The following is a 25,211-nucleotide window of genomic DNA, read 5'->3' as shown; positions in this document are numbered from 1 at the left end:
AGATTTGTTTCGAGAATTATTTATTGAATTGAACGTGACGACGCTTCCATTAATGAAGGAATATAACGATTTAAAACAGCGATTTCACAAAAATGCATTGAAATTGCAAATATATATTTAACTATCAACATCTATTTACCATCTATTGATGAAAAAATTCATTGAGATATGATATTTCTATGAACAATTAGATATAATGTTGTTTTATTTACAAATGTGTCAATGAATTACTTTTATCTCGCAAGCTTGATTTTATGAAAGATTGGATTTATGAAAAAAATATTTCTATAAAGTATTGTTTGGCACGTAAAGGGGCACATTGTGCGCTGTAAATTATTTCTTGCAAAACTCGTCCGTTTCGAAAGTTCGAAGTCAAATTTATTTTTTTAAACGACATCATACGCATATTTTCATTTTTTATAATACGATGTTACTTGTTAAGATGAATTCACCGAGTTGCATTTTCAACAATTGAAATCATTTATTGTTATAAATTGTTAATAAAAATGATATAAATTATGACGACTTAATGATATACGTGTATGTTAGTATCAAGATTTTAAAACACTGCTCATTGAACTTATAAATTAATCACTCTTTCACTGATTTCGATGATCTTTAAATATCATTTAGAAATCGATACAACTTTTTTCTTAACAAACAAAGTTCAACATATTAGAGGAAAAAACTGTTCAAAACACCTTCTGATTCTACATGAATAAATAATTATATTTCACTAGATGTTATTACAAAATACATAGTTTTTAAACATTTGGTTTTTAAACATTTTAATATAATTTTACAACCTTCTTCCATGCGTTTTATAAATAAAGTATTGCAATTAAAAAAGGAAATATATCTGAAAGATATTACTGAATGTGACGTGAACATAAGTTCGTATCAGAGATCAAAATTTATGGTTTCTTTTTATTTTCAAAAAAATTCTATCCAAACTTATATATTTCGCACAAAAAAAAAAACTATTTTGTAGAATTTTTATAAAAAGGAACGATACACTTAGGAACATTTTTGAATAGTGTCCTAGTAAAATATAAGTATTTTTAAGTCAATTTTAACAAAAGTTCTACAGGAAAAATCCATTTTTATATTTAAGTATTCGTTGAATAGCAGTCAGTGTTGGTATTTGCCACAAATATTGACGAACAAATTATTTGTCTATCTCTGACAGAAAAGTTTTCACCTTTATATTTTTTTCATAAGTTCTACTCTGTCTGAAACTTTTACTTTAAAGCACATTTATTTCTCTGTTCTACGATCCACATTTCAAATAGAATCTATTTAAAAGTTCCTTAAAAGTAATTTTTTTTGATGATCAGTTAATACCAATCTATATTCATTACAGTGGATTTTGCCAGTGGTTTATTGAGTCTTGGTTTCATTTTTCTTTTCTTTATTTACACGCTTGTTAGACAGATAAGACTGTTTGAAAAAATTGACGAATAAAATGAGGTAGCTGCAATACATCAGCATAGAAAATATGAGGTTTGTCGGCGTAATATTGCATTGAATTTGGGCAATATATATGTAGTAATACGCTGAAGTAGTTATAACTATGCCCCAAAACATTTGTATTATCTGTAGAGTAGTCAGTATTATGGAGATAGATTTTGGTACCCTGAATCGCATTGCTTTCAAAGCATAGTAAGAATACATGATGGAGTGTATAAAAGTGTTTATTAAGCTAAACCAGATGCCGGATCCTGTGGTTTCCACATACGAGAACCATGCATAAAGCAAAACTGTTATGTGATGGTACCAGTGTAGAAATATCAATGGTTGCTTTCGTAACACGATGAAAACAGTATCGCCAAATTCTATCAATTTCATTGTGGTAAATATCCATAACGAAAAACTGCTTACTGGATTGTGTGTAAGATATCTGTAAAAAATGTAATTACCTGTATTATAAATTAATTTATCTGAAATATTATTACATATCGTATCTTGATTTTAGTATGTAAACTAACGTAGATTCGTTATCTGATGTTGCTTGCTTTTAAGCAGAATATTTTTAAAAAAATTTAATTTCTTAAAAATTTAAATTCTTGTCTTTTTAATGGCGTTTGCAATATTGTAAGAATATCGCATTGTAAGAAATTGATTAATTTATTGTTTCGGAATGATCTATCGATTTTATGAATGTGACGTTGTGTTGTTATAGTTATATTGTATGTCTTAATATACAGTAATTTACATTCGCTGGTCGTGTCATTTCTGGAGAAAATTTATCCGAATGTTTATTTAAATTTTTGTATCGATGAATATGATGAAAAATACTTAAATAGAGATTCATTTCATCGACCAAGTGATATAATGTATAATATATTTTGGACATTACGTGTATTTTTTATTTATTATTGCTTGCAATCCAAATAACATATTACAGCTGTATAAGTGATTTTTTTTTAATTTTTCTGTTATTTAAAATTGCACGTATAAATATAATGTACCTTGTATATACGAACACGCAATATTTATCACGTTACTTCAGAGTGACGCAATAAATTTCAAAGAATGACAAGTTTGTGATAAATTTGGAGATGGTTTGTAAATAAATTTGTGTAGATTTAAATAAATGTTTCACGATCAATACTACAAAAAGATATTAGAAATTTAGTCTTCATTCGTACAACACTTTCAATCGTTTGTATGTCAAATACAAAAATGAATAATACCCAAGAGTAATGTGAGACCATTTCGATAGAGTAAGGTGCAAAAGTGAAATTACCTAGGTACACAAACACTATAGTAATACCCATGATTGGTTAATACATGGTACATTTCCGGTAATATTCTACTGAAACAAAAAATAGATAATATCGCAAGCAATGTGCTCCATAAAGCAAGCAGGCCTCTCAGCTCGAATTTCGGTCTGTCCGACATGTAGCGACGTCCTCCAAAAATTAACAGAGCGTAAATGGCAGAATAGTAGAAACAGTTTGGAAAATGATCTCTCATCCACGTCTGACTCTCTGAGTAAACGAAATTCTTCTCAAAATTCAACACGTAAGAGTAGTTGGGCAATGTGACCTGCACACGATCCATGGGATGCAGTTGGACGTTCATGTTGGAATATCTTTTATTCCCTCACTGGTCGGTGAACGATTAGAAGAAACTCACTGCTGCTTGTCTAATGGTAAGAAACAGACAATAATTACTCTTTTGATTTTGTATATTATGGCATGGCGAACGTGAGAAATATTCAGAGTTGAGAATTTGTATTTACTTTGAAAGTTGTTTTTCAAGTGCCTCAAACTCTGCACTGATGTTCGAAATGATGAAAGAAAAAAGAATAGATTGCGTAATTATTAAACTTCGTACAATTTTCATTTGTAATGACAACAATATTGTAATATTAATGTATACGTCGCATATTATTAATATTATTATATTATAGTTTTATAGTATTATATAGTATTATATTATATTTATATTAGTATTATTATAGTATTTATAGTATTATATTATATTTATATTAGTATTATTATAGTATTTATAGTATTATATTATATTTATATTAGTATTATTATAGTATTTATAGTATTATATTATATTTATATTAGTATTATTATAGTATTTATAGTATTATATTATATTTATATTAGTATTATTATAGTATTTATAGTATTATATTATATTTATATTACTATTATTAATATTACTATTATTATATTATAGTTTCCACAATTTCTGAATATTTTTTGCATATTTTTTGCATATATTTTTACTATAGTAATTATATCCTTTGAACAATGTTTGTAACTTTCGGATTCATTGTTGTATGCACAGTGCTGTGAATAATTATAGATTCGAAGAAGGTTCTTTTGTAAAATTTCGTGAATGAGAATGTATATAAAAAATAATTATTTTTTACAATCCTTCGAACCTCGCATACCTAAAATTCTTTTTCCCCATGCTGTTTATTTACAGAAAGTATCTAGTTGTTGAACATAAAATCATCCAGTTGAACTGTGAATAAATACAGGTTCAAGTGTTTGATTATTTTTAAAAAATGTTGAAGCAGTAATTTACTTTGAAAATTATTTAGTTAGTGAAACGACCTTTATTCTTAATTATAGCTAATAATTTTCCTGTTTCTCCAACTTTCAGTTATACTGTTTATCGGAATATCTTCTCTACTTTCTTTATTCTATGTAATTCAGCTTTCGACTGAATTTCCGGCTTTTCTTTGTTACAAACGTTCTTTATTAAGAGTGCCCAAACACTCTTGATAGGATATTTAAGGCGTCAGGACAGTGTGAAATTTTCAAAAAATCGATTTTTTTGTTCGTTTTAAGTAGTAGTTTGAAATAAGATACAAAAGGTCCTAGCCTTTAAAACGCCTTATTTTGGGGTATAATAATAAATCCGCGGATATAGAATAATTGAATTTGCATCACTGTTTACAACTTTAAGCAGTATTATAAAGTGTAAATCGTGTGATTCAAATATTACTTTTGGTGAATTGAATATCAGGGAACTTGGATTCAATTTAGTTGTGAATTACAAGAAATGTGAGCCGCGATATGTAAGTAAAAAAAGTAAGTAAAGGATACATATGAAAAATGACGTTCTGAAACTTTAAACGCATTTTTCTCGAAACTATGTTTTTAGAAACGGTGTGCAAGATATCTCGGAATTTCGGACCAACCGATTACTGTGAAACTTGGTACGTATCTTTAGTGTAACATTTACTAGGGATTGACGATCGAAAATTTTTTAATTTTTAACAATTTCGAAAAATATAAACAAGAAAAAGAACGTATTTGCATAATTTTCACAGAAATGAAAATGTTGGTTCGTCAATCTCAAGAGAATATGGTTTACGTTTAAACTTTTTTTGCCTTTTTGTTGCAGCTAATACTGTTTGACTGGAATCATGCACACCGATAGGCAATGTAAAAAAAAGTTATGTAAAAGGCTGCCGTTAAAAAGTTAAATAAGAGCGCTCTATTTCTCTTTTTTAATGTTGCTCTTTATAGTTCATAATGTGTTAAAGTAAACCACAAAAGCTCATGTCAATCAAATTTGTAGTTTTTTTTACTAGCCCTCAAAAGTATACGTAATTTTTAAGTCTGGACTCAATGATGGCCAGTCCAGGTCTTTAATTTTGTAACCACTGAACCATCTTTTAGTGGACAAGTGCATTGTCCTGTTGAAATATCACATTTTCGTTCTCCTAATAACTCGTAATAGTTATGGCAAACCTATTGATACCTCCAACATTTCTTGATACTCGTGGCATTATTTATGATTTATATAGATATAAAAGATTGATGATAAATTTTGTTTTTCCACAGAAAATGTAATTTAACTACAACTTGAAACGTTGTTTTAACTTTAGTCGTGACAGATTTCGCAGCAACCTTGAACTTGTAATTTTTAAATGTATATCGATACATTTCCGTCAGTAACGCGGATGACAAGAAATAATTCTTACTCAAATTATAATGCGTCATACGATAATTATCTTTCATAAATAAATCGTCCTTGTATTCATTTATATAAATCGCTATAATTATTCACAGTACTTTCATTAATTAATAATTATTCAGTAATTAATAATTATTCGTGATACTTTCATTATTCTCGCAAATATCTCTATTGGAGAAAAAACTGGGACTAAACAGTTTAGTCATGCTGCATTAGGAATAAAATATCAATGAAAAAGAAAATTTTCAAAAACCGATCAGATAACATGCGCCATTAATAGCTGAAAACATTTTATAATGTATATTATGTCGCATGATCGACTTTAATGATTGCGAGAAACTGATAATGAGCAGCGTGTTTTATATAATTAACGAAGAACATAAGTATTCCAAATGATTTGCATTCAACTGATTTCCTACTGACTGGAGAAAAAACAGAAATGGAAATAGACAAACTTAGACAGAGCAATTATCTTTTTTGTTTTTAAAAAGAACCCATCCCAACATATGTACTTCATTTGACAAACCATTCCTCATAACATAAATCTAGTCTCCATAACACAAATTCCCCATCCATTCCCCATAACATAAATAAAAGTAGCAAACCATTATTGAATTTTAATATATATAATATCGTATTATTTAAATTCAAACTGAAATATACTGTAATATACAATTATTATAGCCACGGTTGCATTGTTTAGTATAGTATAGTATATTCAATAATATGAACTGTTTTAACTTTCGAATGAATTATCTGTTTCTATCATAGAAAAATTTCTGTTTCTATATCGCGTAGATGAGTAATGTCCAAATTGTGTACATCAGTGTATAGAAAGAGTATAATTAATTAATTATAATAATAATTAAAAAAGTAGATAATTATAATAATAATAATTAAAAGAATATAATAAATTAATTAATTAATAAACAGAAAGAGTATAATAAATAAATTAATTAATTATAATAATAATAATTATTATTATTATTATAAAAAAGAAAAGAGTATAATAAATAAAATAATAATAAAATTAAGAAATTATACTTTACTTTAGTTTCGCAGAACTATTTATTTGAATAAAAGAAGACTTCGATTCCGGTATACTAGCTTGTGCTTGCTGCAGTGCTAAACGATTATTGTCTGTAGGTCATCTCTGCTACGCTTATATATCCTTTCCTATTCGTACTTTGATTCCTCGGACAACTCATGCATGTTTAATTCGTAATAATGTATTACGAGTTACAGAATAATTGCCAAGCAAAAAAAAAAAGAAACAAAAAGTGAAATATAATACTTGTTAGTGATGTAGTGTCTTCTATGTCATTTTTACATATTTTTAATTGAGTTAACTTTATCATTATTCAATTATTAATTTTATTTCTGAAATATTATTTTATTGGAACATAATTGCAAAAAGATTTTATAAATAATAATAATTTATAAAATTTGATTTTAAAGAGTTGTACGTCACTGGCGTAGATTTAAGCTGAAGAATATTTGTTGTCAAGTCTTTATTGAAATCAAGAATATTTGTTTTGCATCTTTTTGTGTTCTTATTAGAAATTATAATATTGGATCAATTTTTAAAACAGGATTTATAAATCTATTAGAATCTATTAAAACTTAAACGTCTAGCAAGCAAGAACTCTTGAAGTAATATTTCCATATTTCAAAATGATATTTTTCTTCTGAGTATATTTTTTTTCTGGAATAGACGCCGATTTGATTTAGATCAATAAAAAGATAATTAACTATCAATCTGTCAGATGTAACGTGTTCTCTTCATTTTTATGCATTTATAGGAAAAACCGAAGATGCAAAATTGCGCAGAATGCATATGATGTGAAGAAAATACATAAAATACTCAATGTCATTATTTTTTAAAATCAATTCTCGAAAATATAAAATTTTCAGATCGAACCAGAAATCTTCGTGAACACCACGCAAGCGATTAATCAGTTTGTGTCTTTCAAATCTGGTGTTCATCAATTCATCACTACAACTGAATAGTTCGCGTCAAACAAATAATTTTGCACCAATAATTTTGTTAATAATTTAAAAACAAAAGTGAGGCGTTTTTTAGAAAGCGTGTGAAGCGTTTTATATTCTAATGTCAATTCTGGTGTCGATATTTCTGGAAAAGAGTCGTGAATAATTTTTTTCATCAAAAGGTAAGGTGTTTCTACTTACAATTACAGTTCAATCCAATCAACAGGTTTCCCTCGAGGAGATCCACTTCGATTTCGAGTTTCGGAACAAATATATCCAGAATCAAAGTATCACTGGGCACTTCCTCGTCAGCCAACAATGCGAAGAATATAAGAACGTAAGCGCGTAAACTGCTAACAGGGGTGAGGGAGTGTAGAATGGTATCCTATTTTAACTATTAATGAAATACTACAATATGAATATTGTTGGTTAAGCGGTGTCGATAAGACAGAAGTATAACACGTGATAAAGTTCATAGTCCAGAAAAAAATAAAATCATGAGACAAGTTTCACGAGCAAAATCAAGGAGATATAAAGTTTACACAGATACACGTACGTCATCTTTAAAATGAACAGTATTGTATTATTCGTACATACATATTTATGTTATACACATCGTCTTTAGAGCGTTTTTTATCTTATCTTAAATTTAATTTGACTACGAGCCAAACAACAAAAATTAATTTTCCAGTGATTATGCGCAATCACCTATTCATTTATTCGAATGTTTCGAAAAAGAATATTTCGAGAGAATATAAAGCCTGAATTCTATTAACTGTTGGAAAAATACTATTTGACTGCTTGGATTTATGCATTTATATACTTTTACGAACACAATTAAAAAATTGGAATTCACATGGAAATTTCATCCTCCTGAATAATATATAAATAAATCATATATAAATAATATATAATATATAATAAATAAATAAATAAATAATATATAATATATAATAAATAAATAAATAAATAATATATAATAAATAAATAAATAAATAATATATAAATAATATATAATAAATAAATAAATAATATAATAAATAATAATAAATAATATAGAAAGCACTCTAGTTTGTGTGTTTTATATATATTTTTGGTTGTTATATGCATTCTGTCGATCTTTCCACTCTTGCCTAAATTACATAATACTGAAGAATACTGAAAACCTGAGAGGTTTAGAAATCTGTTATTATATCGCTATCTACGATAAGTGTAATATTTATTGATAATATAGGATACAGTTCGATACTCATTCGTTAGAATGAAATGAAATTTTCAAAGGATGGGAAAGGAAGAAATTAAATTTCAATTTTTTAAAAAAAGAAAAAAATTATTTTGTTTTCAATTTTATTCAACGTACTCAGTATTAATTTCTGGATTAATTGATTAATAAATTAATTTAACGTGTATACTCGTCGTGTAAAATAAGAAATTACCATTTACTATAAAAACTCCAAATTTCAATAGGAAGTAACGAATATGTCATTTGCTGGTACGTTTCCTCTATATTAATAAGATAACTGTTGTCTGTATTTTATAAAAGAAAGCTTGATTACTCTCTCTGGGATTCCCTGGATTTTCTTCATACAATATATTACTCTTTGTAAACCGAGTTAATTATTTTTCTCAATGCATCTGACATTCCTCGAATTGTTTTGTACACTTTACTGTGCACACATATCGGTTATCATCCTATAACAGTTTATATTATTTCAAAATTAGAGCGCGAAGGCTATTATTGTCAGTAGACTTGTAAAGTGCCATTTTGTGTGGTATCTTGTTTAAAAAAATACCACAAATGAATTTTACTATTTTATTTTTATTTCATTTATTTTTATTTTATTTTTATTTCATTTATTTCTATTTTATTTTTATTTTATTTTTTTTTACTATTCTATTTTTTTATTTTATTATTATCTTATTTTATTTTTATTTTTATTTTACTATTTTATTTTTTTATTTTATTTTTATTTTTATTTTACTATTTTATTTTTTTATTTTATTTTTATTTTTATTTTATTATTTTATTTTAATGAAGTTTTTTTTTCTTTAATTCTTCTTGTTTGTATTATTAAATTTTATTATTTTCTGACAATTTTTACTTTTTTAATGACAACAATGAATTGTTAATTTTTTATCGAATAAAAACGTAATCCTTCTTCCTAAACTTTATAATAGGAGTCCTGCGTTCGACATGTATATTTTACTCACGCATCGCATGAGAGATTTTTAAAACTAAATTTCACAGTTAACTTATAGTAGTCGTCAAAAGTGATAGTGATCTCACTAACTATAGAATGTCGCGTTTAGAATTCAACCTCGACAAATTTTACCGACATTTCACAGATAATTGGTGACCTTCTTCTCGTGGTTCCGACTGATGTGCTTCGTGCAACTAATGCTATAATACCCCATATAGAGGTGTATTAAATGAGACAAAAAACAACTTAAATATATACGTCTCATTTTGTAATAATTTCCACTTATCTTTTTATTTGCCTTTGTAATAAATTTTTGAAATTGTAAAGAGACTTTATGGATATCCTGTAGAATGCATTATATACAACGTATGTTATAAAATTTGTAGAATTTATTTGCAATGCATAATAAAATTGTTAAAAATTTAACATAAAGAAATTTCGTTTTTGAAAGATACTAACATAACAGGCTTGCGAGTCAGCGGTCGGAACGACAATAATAAATGCGCACGGCACAACAGTCAGTTGCGATAGTTCGCGTGGCGGACGTTAAGGCCCACACACATGTTGAAATGTATGTAGCTTATGTCAGCATCAGAAGCGTCACTGATGCAGGAATGCTTCTTTGACTCTTAAAATCAGTTGAACAAAGTCCATTTGGATTTCGCTAAGACTACTTTTCGATGGAGAATTTTCGTGACATTTTCGAATAACTCTTGACTCTTAAAAGATGTTGCAATGAAATTTGTCATAACTATTTATAACAAATATTCAGTGATATATTTCACGTTTGTTTAATCGCTGTTTCATTAATTTGATAAACAATTTTATTAAACAAATTTGACAAATTGTTTGTTTCATAGTCTATTTACTGTATTTTTGAACTAATTTAATTTTGAACAATTATGTGTAGATGAAACTTTTAATTTTGAAATTATGAGCAAAATCGAATAATATTGAATACACACAGATTATGCATATAATTTAAATTTATAAAGCGAATAGAAAGTAGTGCTGTAAATAAAAAGTAATAAAATTAAAATCAATAGTCTATAATGTCTGTGGTCAATTAAGTTCATTTTCTTCGACAATTGAAACGTGTTTTCCTGCACTTTTCACACTTGCTTTGTCGATTTTCTTTTAAGAAAAAGTTGTCTCCATAGCATGGAGGAAAATATTAATCAAACTCAGATGTCCTCGCTTATTTCTAAGTTTTATGGTAACTTGATAATTATGGCGGAGAAAGAACTAGCTCTTTACTCTTATTTGGCAAGTCAGGTTGTATACTGCCTTTAAAAATTATTATTGCATCATTAGTGATACATCCATGAAATGTACCTTTCAGTTTTGTGAAAGAGTGTGCTAGACAAACAGGCAAATAGAGAACACTGCCTGTTCTAAAACATTTTTACAAACATTTTCTACAGTGGGTGTTAATTTTCTCATAACTTTTGAATATGACAAAATATCTTTATCATTTTCCAGATTGAAATGAAGAAGTTTATTTTCAGTCAAGATCAGGTTGCAATAAAGGAGATCATTTTCAGATCAAGATCAGAATACTAATTTGGATATAGAACTGGAAACATCACTGAAATTTTGTGCAGAAACAATATTGTTACAGGAACAAGAAGGAAATGTTCAGACTTTTTTAAGACTGTTTTTGAGATGCATAAGTAAATTTATGACCTTTTTCGAATTTTATATCTGAGTAACAACATTACTGTAATTTTTAGTACACCATCTTCATCGAATATGGCTGTGTTCGTGAATCATTTAAACATTTCTTTTATTTAGATATTATATTAATAACAATGTCGTTTTAGAACTTGTGAGTGCTTTTTCTACAAAATGAACGAACACTTCTGGATCATTGTTAATATTTGTTCAATTTAACAACGACAAGAACAATCGTTTTCTAACAAATTGGAGAAACAAATTGTATCAATGACTTGTTATTTTCTCTAAAAATAAAATTTTATTTAGCATTCCACGAAAATGGGTATATGAATTGCAGATTTTTATTCAAATACACGCTTTTAAAATATATTCAAAGAAAATAGAATTATGGTAGAAAATTGTCTTATTCAATAAATTTAATAATAGCACTGCACTTTGCATATTTTATAATACTTTTTCATATTATGTACATTCTGTGCAATTTTACACTTTAAAATTCTATAAATGAAAGTCTATAGTCTGCTTGCAATATGGATACCTAAAACAGCATTGTTATGACATGCAACAGCTCTCATCACAGCTTTATCCTATTTGACTTCTATTGTATATGACTTTAATCTGTCTATAAGATCCACATGGTTGTTTATTCATATATACTACGCTTTCAGACTGAAAGGAAGAAAAGTGCAGAAATTACTAGTTTCTACACGGTGAAATTGTGATCATTTCACCTTGGGCGGGAAAACAAATTGTATACATTCGTGATACACCTTTTCTCGTTTATAGTAATGTGTCTTTAGAACTCATTGAGAAAATAACGATCGTTTGTTATGGAAATTTAATATCAATCATCTACTCATGCCTGTCTGTTTTACACGCTACTGTTCCTATTGCTGTACTTTACATACGAGTAGTTTCAGTTTCACGCAACAAGTTGTTCACCTATTCTCGCAAAAGACACGTTGTAGATAATTATCTATCCACAATGAAGAGCACAAGTCAATAACTAGAGATTTCACATTTTAGTATATAAATTGCTTTGAGTAACAGAAACCAATGTTAAATCTAGACGAAAAGTTATAATAAAGCCAGGTTTCTCCTATTTTTGTCAATGCTCAAGTAATATTACTCTTTTCTGGAATACAAGTAAGATAATATAATAAAATAATAGTGCAAATAGTAGAATTAAAACGAGATCAACATACGCAAAAAAGAAAATGTAACAGTGCAAACTTGTTATGATACTAATTATAAGCTTTTAGTAATTAGGCCATTAATTGTTATGATACTAATTATAAGCTTTAAGGATATTTAGTAACTAGGCAATATAATAATTATATTATTATATTATTATATTACCTAGTTACTATTATATTATTATTATATTATGATATTAATTATAAGCTTTAAGGATGTTAGTAACTAGGCAATATATGCAAAAGAGAAAACATAACAGTGCAAACTGTTGTTGTGATACTAATTGTAAGCCTTAAGGATGTCTAGTAACTAGGCCATTAAGGAGCAAATCAAATAAATTGTAATCTCGCGTTTATTGAAGATAATTGTACCTCACTGTAAACTTAGACAATACTTAGTAAACTAATTTATAAGCAAAGCACTGGTTCTCGTCCGATCACCGAAGTTAAGCAACACTGGGCACGGATAATATTTAAATGGGTGTCTGGGAACTCTGTGTATTGTTCTTTTTTTTTTTTTAATTTTTGTTCAAATGCTTTCAAATAAACTAATATTTATTCTATAGCGTACTATGTGGGCTATAGTTTCGAATGACTCCCGTTAGTCATATTAGAAACATTAGAACTGTAATTTAAATATTTAGAAATATTTAGAATATCTGAAACATCTAAAGTTAAACAAAACTGCATCGTAAACTTATACATATTACTTATGTAGTGGTTTGATCTAATTATAGCAACGTTATTGCCATCTGACTTTTATGTTGTTTTCTTTCCCTTATTGTCTTTCATATTTCAGATTTTGTAAAATTATCTTTCTTTATGAACGGTTTCCGAAGTTACAATGTTATATTTAGAGTCTTTTTACACCTTTCCTAACAACCTCCAAATTTCATCTTGATTGGCAAAGGGATCGTTCGAAAGAATATACAAAAATATTTTCATGCATATTTGTGATTCATAATGTGTTGGAGTATAAGGAAGCACACACTAGCCTTAATTGATTAGACAAATTTAGTTTGTGTCAAGATACTCACAATCAGCCGCATAGTCTCGAGGATAGTTTGTCGATATAGTCTTGACATAAACCATAAATGGGAATCGGACAATTTGAGACTTAAGCGATTATTATGACACCGACTGAGCCAGTTTGAACCGACAATGGTGGGACAGTCATCCTGAAAGTAATGAAGAACGCATAAATGGAGACATACATATATGACACAGGCGCCTAAGTGATATAGACATGCAAAAGCAAATGAGGATTTAGAAATTTTTAGCAACATTTTGACACTTACATGGTGAGACTTGCAACTTATAATTCCACTATGTGATTTTACTTTCAACTTTTTTTGTACAAACATGCGAAAGATTCTGCGTAACACATTTGAAACGGACTTCAATCTCGATACATGAAGAAATAAATTTGACTTTCTTCATATATTTGAGATTGACGTATTATAAATTTTAGAACAGATTATTATGTTTTTAATATTAATATATCATTATTTATTCATTGTATTTGTCAGTTCTTTCACTGCGCTTTTAAACATGAGAACTGTAGTTCGTCATCCGTCTTAAATGTGTGAAGGATAGAATTCCTTTTGGAAAAACCATATGTTAGTTTTATCAATTTATTAATTTGTTCAAGAATTCATGAATTTGTTTATCTGTAAGAAATGGGACTTTTACTAAATATTTATTAATCGACATTTCGTTCGAATTGAATGTTAGTTAACCTTTAATTCCAACATTTTGCGAATATTTATCTAAGTATATCCTCTTAATATAAGACATATTTTACTCTTAACTTTCTTAAATTTTTATTTATAATTTGTCTTTTTTAAATGTCTGTGGGAACAATATATTATCGTTTATAATTTAATATAGTCGTATTTGTGGCAAGCCACTTTCTCTATTTTAGAGACGAGTCATCAGATCGGACCGATCGATTTATACACTATATTTGACGATCGACCAATTCCTTTTCTAAGTAAAAAAGGAATGTAATATACTATATACTATATAAGTAATATACTACTATATACTATATACTATATAAGTAATATACTACTATATACTATATACTATATAAGTAATATACTACTATATACTATATACTATATAAGTAATATACTACTATATACTATATACTATATAAGTAATATACTACTATATACTATATACTATATAAGTAATATACTACTATATACTATATACTATATAAGTAATATACTACTATATACTATAAACTATATAAGTAATATACTACTATATACTATATACTATATACTATATACTATATACTATATACTATATAAGTAATGTACCAAACGTGCTCACCTCGAATAACTTCCAAGGTTTGTGTTGTACGAAAAAAAATTTTTTGGACGAAAGTTATAAAGTTTGAAGGACAACATTCTGTGATGTATATAGTTTTTTTCTTTTTAACAAGTGATTTTTATAAGAGGTTTCGTCGTTATTTCCACTATAAAAAAACAATGATATACTTCTTGATCCATCGAATCAATGGATGCAGCTCGATATGAAAAGATATAGACTCACATTGAAAAATTATTAATTTAATGAGATATTTTAACTTCATTTTTAATTAAAATCTATCGCTCGAAAGGCGAAAACAGTATGAATACAAGAATACTGCCTTTCCTCGTTCCTACATTGATTTTACATAACTAAGTTAAAATATCTCCTAAACGAATAGTTTTAAATTTAAATTATTCTTCTTTTTATAAAAAAAATCAGGATGCATGAATCTGTGAAAAATTATGTAATTTCATTTAAGAAAATAAAGTTAACTCATATGTCCATCATGCTACGTACAAACTAATTGCATTAGATTATTTCTCCTCTAAAAAACGAAACAAAGTTGGTAAAAAACATGTTTTCAAATAACAAATAGTTCTGGAAATAAATGCATTTATTGATTAAAGTGCATTGTTCCAAATGATATCATTATAAGAGCTAATACAAAATTGACATATTAGCTGCGAATTTCGTAATCATGAGCTAGAATATTTTGAATATTAGTCTATCAGTCGTTGAGATTTTTATATTAAACTTTCCAATATACATTAGTGATTACAAGTTCCTCATTGCAAACATAAACACTTGCAATTGTGTTTGATTCTAATTGTTGGATTTAAGTTTTGTTCAAAATACAATTTATCCTTTCTGACACCTAAAGAAACCATCACTTATCTGAAACAATCAGAATAATTATATTTTCATAATGTAAAATTAAATACAAAATATAAATTAGTATGCATGCATATAGGTGGTAAAATTATTCTGGAATCGAAATTTGTTACTTGATCAATATTTGAAATTCACAGGAAACACGATAAACTTATGGCTAATTAATTAAACTAATTTTTAATTTCTGTACTCGGAGATAAAAAAATAGCACATTCATGTAATTCAAATGCCTAAAATTTATTCGAAATATACAAAGATAGAGTATCTTTAAAATAAAGAAGTTTTGTACAAAATCAAAGAAATAGATAACCATATCTACTGATATGTTTTTAAAGTGTTCAAATATTTAAATTTATGTGTTTAAATTTAAAATTATATCTATAAGAAATAGTTCAAGTAACGTACATACAATTAATTGAGGTGTAGTTAATTAATATCATTTTTTATAATATAAAACATTTCTTAAAACATTTCTGTTTACAGTTAAAGCGACCATTCAACTAAAAATAGATAAATAAATTATTTATGGTCTTTAGACTCAATTTCAACTCGACTGACGCAGTGTTTAGATCAGTAATTGTCAACAATTATAAAATGCCTTGGAATTCTATAAACAAATCACTAGAAAATTTAGAATTCCTGCAAACAAAAACAAGAGCAAACAATATTTCGCCTGTATAGTCTTTACTGCGAGGCAATATTTTAGGTTATAAGGCCCATTACGCATTGTTGAGCAATCGTTACCCACGTCGTGAACTTGACTCTAAAGTTATGTCAGTATCATAATATTGCTGAACAGAATAGACGTTGAGGAGATTATTATAATTATGAATTTAACTTCCAAAGAAAACGAAAAAGGAAATATTAAGGCAAGGTCTCTTATTACAAGAACTTTGCAATGAGTAAATGGATAAATACAAGTATGTAATAAATACGTAATTCTCTAACCTAATGGTTTTCAGTGATTGTGACTGACAGTGCATAACGAGACGTACTTAATTTAAAGATGATACCTTTAGTCATGCTTTTCACGTAATGAATGAACTCCAAGTATACTTTTATTCCGGTGCATTATATCATATTCCAAATGCGTGCAATGTTAGTATAAATTATCATCTTATAGTGGCAATAATAACGTATGTCAACTGGTATATCATGTTCTCGTATGATCCGCTAATGTGCTACGATCGTTGTCACTAGTTTTGAGTGGAATACAATAGCATAAGGTAGGACCAAGATAATTTGAATTGCTGGAAAAGTATTTCTTTCTCATTTTATGTATTTTGGATTCTCGCGGAAATATTTCTTACCGCGCTCAAATTTTTGAACGTAGGTATCCATATACCATAGAAATTTAATACTGCTGAGTGATTGTTTCCTTGTATAATCGAAAGTAGCAATTTCTGTATCGATAACGATAAATTATACCATTCCACGGTATATCTGAGGAAGCCATATTGAGATTAGTTAACAGAATTGGAATAAAACGTGATATTTTATATTCTATTAAAATGACAATATATATTTTAAAACGTGATATTATATATTCTATTCTATATAATTTTACATTCTACAGAGAATTTTCTGTTTGTAAACGATGCTTCTTTGCTTAAGAATTTACTTGTTTTGCGTAAGCTTGTGAGTTGTTCTAATTGTCTTTGAAAGTAATTCGTTACTATAAAAAAATTTTGCAGATGGAACTTACTGTGTTTCAAGGAAAACACGTTATGATGGTCTAGATAGGATGTGCCATCAATTTGGTTTTTTTATAGGTGTATGAAAACCCAAAAATGTATCCAAAAATTCGATGATCGGAATTTCCGATCTGAAAATGATACCCGATTACGCGAATAATATTTTCGGGTTCTCTCACACCACTAATTCTTTCAAATGAAACTATGTTTGTGATGTTGTTCATTCATTCGAAATTCCACTGGTACTCTAACACACTTTACATCTTTACTGACCAAATTTTGATACTGGACAGCCACTAAGGCACATAAATGGAACTATAAATCTGAAAACACTTCCGTTCCGAGATTCACTCTTTGATTATGATGAAATACTGTAAGAATATTCAATATTTATTCAGACGAATCGAAATTGAAATTCATTTCTTTTCTAACAAATTTAATACGTACTTCTCTGAAAAGAGATGTTGAAAAATTACAAGATGTTGATATTTCAAATTCAATATATATCAATTCAATACATATTTAATATACATTAGTATATTCCAAATTTTTTCACATACGGCAGTAATCCGATTTTTAAATATTTCGTCAATAATGTTATTATCGTAAATCAAACTTTTAAATTACTCTTACAAATAAAAGTCCAAATTATGTTTGAAACTCAGCATCTAACAGTTATTCTGTTGTAGTTAATGTTCGATAAAAATGAAAAATGTTTATTTCTCGAAAAGGAAGAGTTTTGAATACTTTGGTCACTCTAATATGATTTAATTATTAACTTAATGACAGTTGAATATGATACCAAATAATTTAAAAAATTCACCTGTTTCTTAGACACCTATTATGAAGCTATTATTTATAATATGCAAATGATGTATAATAATAGTAAAATTATATAATATTTAAATTATATGTATATGTAACGTATAATAGTATACTTATAGAATTAATATAATGATAAATATACTTTTCAAGACATATATGTATATATGGCTTAAAACAACGAATAGACAACCACATATAGAATGAATCTCATATAGAATGTAATTAGAAAGTAATAAAAAAACAATTAGCGATCAGTTAACGGTTAAAAAAATTATCAAATACCAATAATTAAAAATTATTTGGTGTACTTACGGAATATAAAAGAATTTCTGACTTTCGTCGTATACGCATTGTATTGTATGGTATATATTAATAACCAAAATTGTAATACACATAATGATAACAAGGTTCATAATCATGACAAAACTATGTCCATGAGATATCGCCCTAGAAATCTAGACAGAGTATGAGTAGACCACAAACGTAATAAAATACAGGATTGAGAATGCGAATCTGACGATTTCTAAAATGAAATAGCTTTAAGTTTTTATTTTTTTGAGTTCTAACTTTTTATCTTTAATTTAAGTTTTAAGTTTTTATCTTTTTAAGTAAGTATGTCAATATAGATGTATTACAAAAATATCATTGTATTTTACGTAGAAAGGTTTCTCTGATATAGATTCCATTATTTTTCAGACTCCAAGGTTCAAAGAATTTGTTATTATTTTATTATTTACATTTCATCAAGAAGCCTTGCAATTTCAATCGTTACGAATCTTAGAATTAATCATTACTTTAAATCTCGAATCTTACATTTTGTCCAGATTAATCTTTGTACTGTTAGTTGAGACAATTGACAAATCGTCAGATTTCTGTCACATTATGTATGCGTTATTTTCAGTACGTGACTGCGATGTTACTTACATTAAATATGATCACTGCGTAATATATTGACACTGTTACAAAGGATAATAGACAGGAAAATGAAAAATTGTGTCTCAGACATGTAATCCACCTTCGAAAAAAGAATGAATTAATATAACATAAGCACGTCTACGTAATGTAATGAGTTAATTTCACATTAGTGTAGATTAGAGCTTAGGAAAACATTTAAAGTATTTAAGTTCAAAAACAGCAAATATTCGCATAAACAAACTTTCCATAAATATTGACATATTAACACTGAACTGAGAACATACTAACTTTATTATTAAATTATAAATTTCCATTGAATTTATTATTTTGTTACGTATTACGGTATCCTTCTTCATTTCTATCGAATTTCCATTCATGGCATTTTCCATTTGGTAACTAATAAGTGTAAAAAATTTCGTAATATCTTCCAATATTCGTAATATATTCCAATCACTGTTTGCAGAACAGAAGAAGATAGAATCAAAATATATACTCACGTAGCAATTTTGTACAGTCCACGTGTATGCAAAATAGTCAGTAAAAAGGAAATGTCACGACAGTAAAAAACTGTTGCAATCAAAATATTTATAATGTGCGTCAAAATGACACTCAAATAATAATTTCGAGATTTTTTCAGAAGCGTTAGTGTAATCGGTAAATAGCACAGAGTTTGGTTAGATATTGAAATCCCGAGAATGCGATATGGAAAAGACAGCATTACAACAATAACGAAACAACTGGAACAAATTATAACTGCAATGCATCGTAAAGTATTATCGTTATACGTTTCCTTGCCGTCTTATACGACGATTAATTTACTTCTTACTTAAATAAATATTTATATAACGATTTTCCATCGCTACATGTGTTTTAAGTATTTTAAATTCTTCTTTGTCTTGTATACAATTCCAATCACGTTTCATATCCCTTAACCATTCCTCCATCTTGAAAAATCCAGGACAAAATTGTTACTTGATGATACGATATTACAACGACTAGTTCAAATTAATTGAACTCTTGTTACTTACGTTTATAGATTTTACAAGTAACAAACCATATGTTATATTTACATGTGCTATTAAAATTGCAACGTTTATTCGCAATGAAGACAACTGAAAGGTGCAAGTCTTGCTGTCGAGGGAGAGCTGCAACGATTGATAGCATAAATGTAAATGAAAGATTAACTTTTTCACAAGTAGTGCATTGACATGACTAGAAAATCGGTTGAATAAATCATATTTCGTACGAGTGGGATATATTCTTACCACGAAAAATGTTGAACCGAGAAGAAGTGTCAAATATACGATCGTAGTATGCACTACTCTTAAGTGCGTTGGTTTGTACGATGTCAGTCCCATCACGAAGAAGCAGAACTTCAGGACTCTGTGATACTTGTAGCCAACGAAGTGCATTCTCTTCGACGGTCGGCAAGCGTTTGGCCGCGGCCGTGGCTTTACACGCTTCGCAGAAAATTAAAGAGGGGGACAAAAATATTGACACCGTCGCGTGACACAACTTGTAAATTATGCACGAGGGTGGAAATGACTATCCGCCGGTGCGCGTGAATAATAAATACGTTTCCAAGAAGAAACGTTACCTTTATTCTTTTTCTTCCTGTTTCCCTGCAATTCTGGATAATTACGCCGAGTTTTAAGAAAAAATTGTCTCCGTTGGCGTTAGCGGAAAGTGTCAATCAAACCCAGGTGTTTTCTTTCGCATCTCTCCAAGCTTTACCGCAACGTACGTGCAGCATGAAAATTACAGGTTACGAAAAGAAGAGTCAGTTCTTTACTGTCGTTCGAGAAGTGAAGTCGGAATTTCTCTTGCAGCTATCGCTCTGTCGCGTTTTGTAAAGTATAAGCAAATACGTTCTCCTCGAGCTTGGCAATAATTGTGCCTAGACACAATAGACATCGTAAAGTCTTTTATAAATCTTGTGAAGTGTTACATTTTATGAAAAGTTTTTACAGCAAGTGCTATTTTTTTTTTTTTTTTTTTTAACGTACTGCTTTTTACTATGACAATATTTTTAACCTATTTTAGATTGTAATGACGGGGATTATTTCCAAACCAATCCGGAATAATGTTATCGTGGATACTGAATTAAGAACATCGTTGAAATGTTGTACGATCAGTATTATTGCTAGAATAAAGAAAAAATATAACGGTATGTATTTAGCTGTTTAAAGTTTCTGTTGTATATTTGCATTGTTTATATGTTTGAAAGTTGAATACACCTGCTAATTAATTTTATTGTCCCCTTTGATATTTTATATTGTGGATCTTTAAATTTCTTGTATTCTTATCTTCTAATATTCTTACTTTGAATAAAAGAATCAGTGAACTATATTATATCTATGACATATGTGTAAAAGACACGATACTTAATTGTAAAAAATATTCTCAAGTAGCATTAACAATGACATGACAGGCTGATTTTCATAAAATAACAATATCGTTATACTTTGATAATATATCACGTTCGCTTGGTACTATTCTCGTTTTTCTTTATTCGCAATTACATTATAGTCAACAATTATAGTTGACAAACACGTGAAATTAGTAACATAATTCAATATACTTTTTCAAAGAATAGTCATTGGTATAATAAACTTATCTTTTTTTAAAAACCGCAGTCTTCAACATGTATTTATGTCTGCCACATAGGGACTCATTCTACTTGGAGTGTCTGACTACGTAGTATTTCACTCTACTTCAACTGTCTGACCATGTAGAATCTTATTCTACTTTTGTAATTCAGATGTAAACACATTGAAATTCTTTTTCGTTATTTTTCAACAGAGCAAACGTTCAGGTAATATTATAATTCAATTATTATAATGTTTAATAATATATTATTATAATATTGTAATTCAGTTATTATAATGTTTAATAATTAGAGAATAAAAAATTTTCATTTCTGGTATTGACAGCTTTCTTTGTTTTTAGTTTCGAAAATTTCAGCAAAATTCTTCCATTTGGATTAAGTCCGAATAAACTTTTTCTGCGTAATGTTCCTTTCAATCAAATAACATGATCATTCACACTTGTATTATTTATACTTGTAACACAAATGATCAAATTACATTTGTTCGGGGTATACAATAAATAAATGTACTTTATAAATTTAATATATAAATGTGCTTTAAAAATTTAATATATAAATGTGCTTTATGAATTTAATATATAAATGTGCTTTATAAATTTAATATATAAATGTGCTTTATAAATTTAATATATAAATGTGCTTTATAAATTTAATATATAAATGTACTTTATAAATTTAATATATTTAATATACATATTTTAATGTATAATGTTACAAGTTGTGCTTGTTCTTATTCTTCATGGTAATTGAGTAACTACACATCTTAAATTGCATTAATAGATCTTCGAATTTCATCAATTTATCATCTTCATCGTGACTTTTTATTCTTGCTGCAAAGGAAACGTTTTCTTTAAATCGGACTGTTGTCGGACGAAATTATTAATTAGAGCATAAAATGGTTGCAATCGACCAAAATTTTGCCCATTCGTCGAGACAGCAAATTCCTCACCTCTTGTTTAAGTTTTCTAAAACGAGCTGAAGCAACGCCTTTTGCAGTTTTTGTGGCACCCTCAGAGGAACCCAAACCTACGAGAGTCAATTTTTGTTGGAAAGCATTGCCTTGATTTTCGCAGCTTGGCGAGAAACCATTGCCAACAAGCCAAATCAAAGATTCGGTATGATGCCAGCCTTTCTAAATGATTCACGAACTCTGCCTGCTTTTCCAATTGGAGGATGTGTCCCTGAATTCAACCAATCATCCCAACATATATATGTACATACACACGCAGTAAAATTAGACTGAACAAGAAAAAATTCTATGATGAAGCTTTCTCCGCCTCTATTGGGAAAATTTGATTGGATCTTTCATTTTTGTCAAGATTTTAAGAAGTTGAGAACTAGTCCGACGTAGAAACGAAAAAAAAAATCAACAAAAGTGTACTAACATTTGTCCCGTGTGGTTTTCAAATGTAATTATTGATCGTTAAGGTTTTGCAATGATTTTCTATTACTATTACTATTCGAGAGGTGAATTACCGTACCTTTTTCTTAAGGCTCTGAATGTCGTTGACCGCGATGCCGATCATCAAGTTTACCAGGACCATGCTAGCGAGCACGAAAATAAGGAACACGATCCTGCTCGTAACTGGCAGGAAGGAACTCCCATTGTTCTCCGAGAACAGATCGCCGTAATCATACTCACCCATCATCATTACCACGGTCTTCACGACGGAGTTCCAAAAATTGCTAAATTGGTCGTTCCCGTGGAATAAAACGGCGAAACTGAGCGCGAATCCGACGATCAGACAGAGGAACACCGGGAAAAGCTGAAAGGAAGTAAAAAACCTCAGATGCACGTTGTTGTAATGAGTGGTGTGTTACACGATTTTAACCCTCTGACTACTGATTGCGGACCATAACGAGTGACCAAACCGTATAAAATAATTCGTCGCTTTCTTTCTGAACTCGTAGATATGATATCACTAAATAGAAATTATTAAGAAGTAATAAATTTATTATTTGTTTTGCCTATTTTGTTTTACTTAAACATATAATTTTACTCATTATAATCATTATTATCATGGTGTGCTATAATATATAATATATAATATGTTATAACATAACCTATGTTGTGCCTAATATAACCTATATTCTGGTTAAGTACATTGACAGTTAGCGTGTTTATTGTTAAATTATATTACAGATTAAAGCTGTATTAACTTTTAAATAAAATAAAATTTTCTACAGTGTCAGAAAACGACATTACTTATAGGTATCGTTAACCACTTGCGCTAGGCAACTGATTGCGGACCATAACGAGTGACCAAACCGTATACAATAATTCGACGCTTTCGTTTTGATACTCGTCGGTATGATATCACTGGATGGAAATTATTGAGAAGTAATAAATTTATTATTTGTGTTGCCTATTTTGTTTTACTTAAATATACTTAAAACTGAAAAAATATTACAATTTTGGAACAAAAAATTCTCGACGTGCGCGGCACGTCATTCCAGTGCAAGAGGTTAAGTAACCCAGGCAAAACAAATAATAAATTTATTACTTCTTAGTAATTTCTATCTAGTGATATACCAATGAATTCAAAAAGAAGACGAATTATTGTATACGGTTTGGTCACTCGTTACGGTTCGTGAACCAGTTACTAACGCAAGAGGTTAAAAAAATTGCTCTTATGATATTGTAGGCGCCTGTAGATGCTCGGAAAATTTTATCGACCATAATTCCAGCAAATCTCAGTGGTACCCCTGCAGTAATTTGCTTGTGCGCGGATTTAGTTCCGTTGACTGTTACGTAGAATTTTCTGTCTTGTAGGTAGCTTCTGATTGTGTATGTTATGTTTTCTGGTAGTTTGATGTCCTGTAGTTTTGTGATTAGAGCATCATGCCAGACTGAGTCGAATGCTTTGTTGAGGTCCAGTAGAACTAGTTGGGTCGTACGTTTTTTGTTTTTTTCCATTATGATGTGTTCGGTGACTCGTTGTAGTTGGTGTATGGCGGAATGCTTGGCCCTAAATCCAAATTGTTGAGGGATAATCAAGTTAAGTTGCCTTACGTGTCTTTGTATTTGCTGTTGGATTATTTTTTCTAAGATCTTTCCAAAAAGGTCGAAGAGACTGATGGGTCTGTAGCTTGTTATGTCGTCTCTTTGTTTACCAGGTTTTGGGACCGGAATGATTTTTGCGATTTTCCATGAGGTGGGAAAATAGGCTGTACGAAGACAGGCTTTGTATATATAGTAAAGCTGAATTAGTGGTTTCTTTGGGAGGTTTTTGATTTTTTCGGCAGTGATACCATCCGGTCCTGGTGCTTTGTTGTTTGGAAGGTTTTTGATTATCTTCTGTAATGAAGTCAGCGTGCAGTGTGTGTTGTCGGGTGGGACTTGAAGAGTTGGGTCAGTGTTTGCCGTTTTCAGCCTAATTTGGTTTTCTATTGGTGATATTTGGGTGGTTGCTTTTTCGTGTATATCGTAGAATTT

At 28.8% G+C, this 25,211-nt stretch overlaps 3 protein-coding genes and 1 long non-coding RNA gene across 7 annotated transcripts in view; all 4 read right to left on the bottom strand.

Moving 5' to 3' along the window:
- Positions 1–1,085: 1,085 nt before the first annotated feature.
- LOC122530877 (elongation of very long chain fatty acids protein 6-like) lies at positions 1,086–7,784 on the bottom strand. Of its 2 annotated transcripts, none has more exons than XM_043658246.1 (3): positions 7,645–7,784; positions 2,750–3,151; positions 1,086–1,900 (listed from the first exon to the last, which is right to left on the bottom strand). In XM_043658246.1, exons 2-3 carry the CDS (start codon positions 3,085–3,087, stop codon positions 1,381–1,383), a joined length of 858 nt encoding a protein of 285 aa, XP_043514181.1. In that variant the 5' UTR covers positions 3,088–3,151; positions 7,645–7,784; the 3' UTR covers positions 1,086–1,380. The 2 variants fall into 2 exon arrangements, with proteins under 2 accessions (XP_043514181.1, XP_043514179.1); XM_043658244.1 differs by lacking the exon at positions 7,645–7,784 and adding an exon at positions 6,504–6,611.
- A 7,919-nt stretch (positions 7,785–15,703) lies between these two features.
- Positions 15,704–18,692, bottom strand: LOC122530874. 2 transcript variants are annotated; one of them, XR_006307122.1, is made up of 3 exons: positions 18,565–18,692; positions 16,747–17,176; positions 15,704–15,736 (listed from the first exon to the last, which is right to left on the bottom strand). It is a non-coding gene; the product is annotated as an uncharacterized LOC122530874 (long non-coding RNA). The 2 variants fall into 2 exon arrangements; XR_006307123.1 differs by lacking the exon at positions 18,565–18,692 and adding an exon at positions 17,439–17,546.
- Positions 18,693–19,498: 806 nt separating this feature from the next.
- On the bottom strand, positions 19,499–20,588 carry LOC122530875. 2 transcript variants are annotated; one of them, XR_006307124.1, is made up of 4 exons: positions 20,433–20,588; positions 20,196–20,312; positions 19,665–20,111; positions 19,499–19,563 (listed from the first exon to the last, which is right to left on the bottom strand). XR_006307124.1 is itself a non-coding variant. In XM_043658242.1 (3 exons), the coding sequence occupies exons 1-3, from the start codon at positions 20,577–20,579 to the stop codon at positions 19,983–19,985; spliced, it is 393 nt and encodes a 130-aa protein (XP_043514177.1). In that variant the 5' UTR covers positions 20,580–20,588; the 3' UTR covers positions 19,648–19,982. The 2 variants fall into 2 exon arrangements, 1 of the variants encoding a protein (XP_043514177.1); XM_043658242.1 differs by lacking the exon at positions 19,499–19,563 and having other exon boundaries at positions 19,648–20,111.
- Positions 20,589–22,727: 2,139 nt separating this feature from the next.
- LOC122530879 overlaps positions 22,728–25,211 on the bottom strand; it is an 11,763-nt gene continuing 9,279 nt past the window's right edge. The window contains exons 10-13 of the mRNA XM_043658248.1: positions 24,789–25,186; positions 24,622–24,744; positions 23,257–23,589; positions 22,728–22,956 (exon numbers count right to left, since the gene is read on the bottom strand). Of these exons, the coding sequence (XP_043514183.1) occupies positions 22,786–22,956; positions 23,257–23,589; positions 24,622–24,744; positions 24,789–25,186 (1,025 nt within the window). The 3' untranslated portion in view covers positions 22,728–22,785. The remainder of the gene's footprint in view (positions 22,957–23,256; positions 23,590–24,621; positions 24,745–24,788; positions 25,187–25,211) is intronic.

The sequence above is a fragment of the Frieseomelitta varia genome, unplaced genomic scaffold, assembly GCF_011392965.1.
Source record: "Frieseomelitta varia isolate USP_RPSP 00005682 unplaced genomic scaffold, Fvar_1.2 scaffold_359, whole genome shotgun sequence".
NCBI lineage: Eukaryota > Metazoa > Arthropoda > Insecta > Hymenoptera > Apidae > Frieseomelitta > Frieseomelitta varia.
This window is presented reverse-complemented; position numbering and strand designations above follow the sequence as displayed.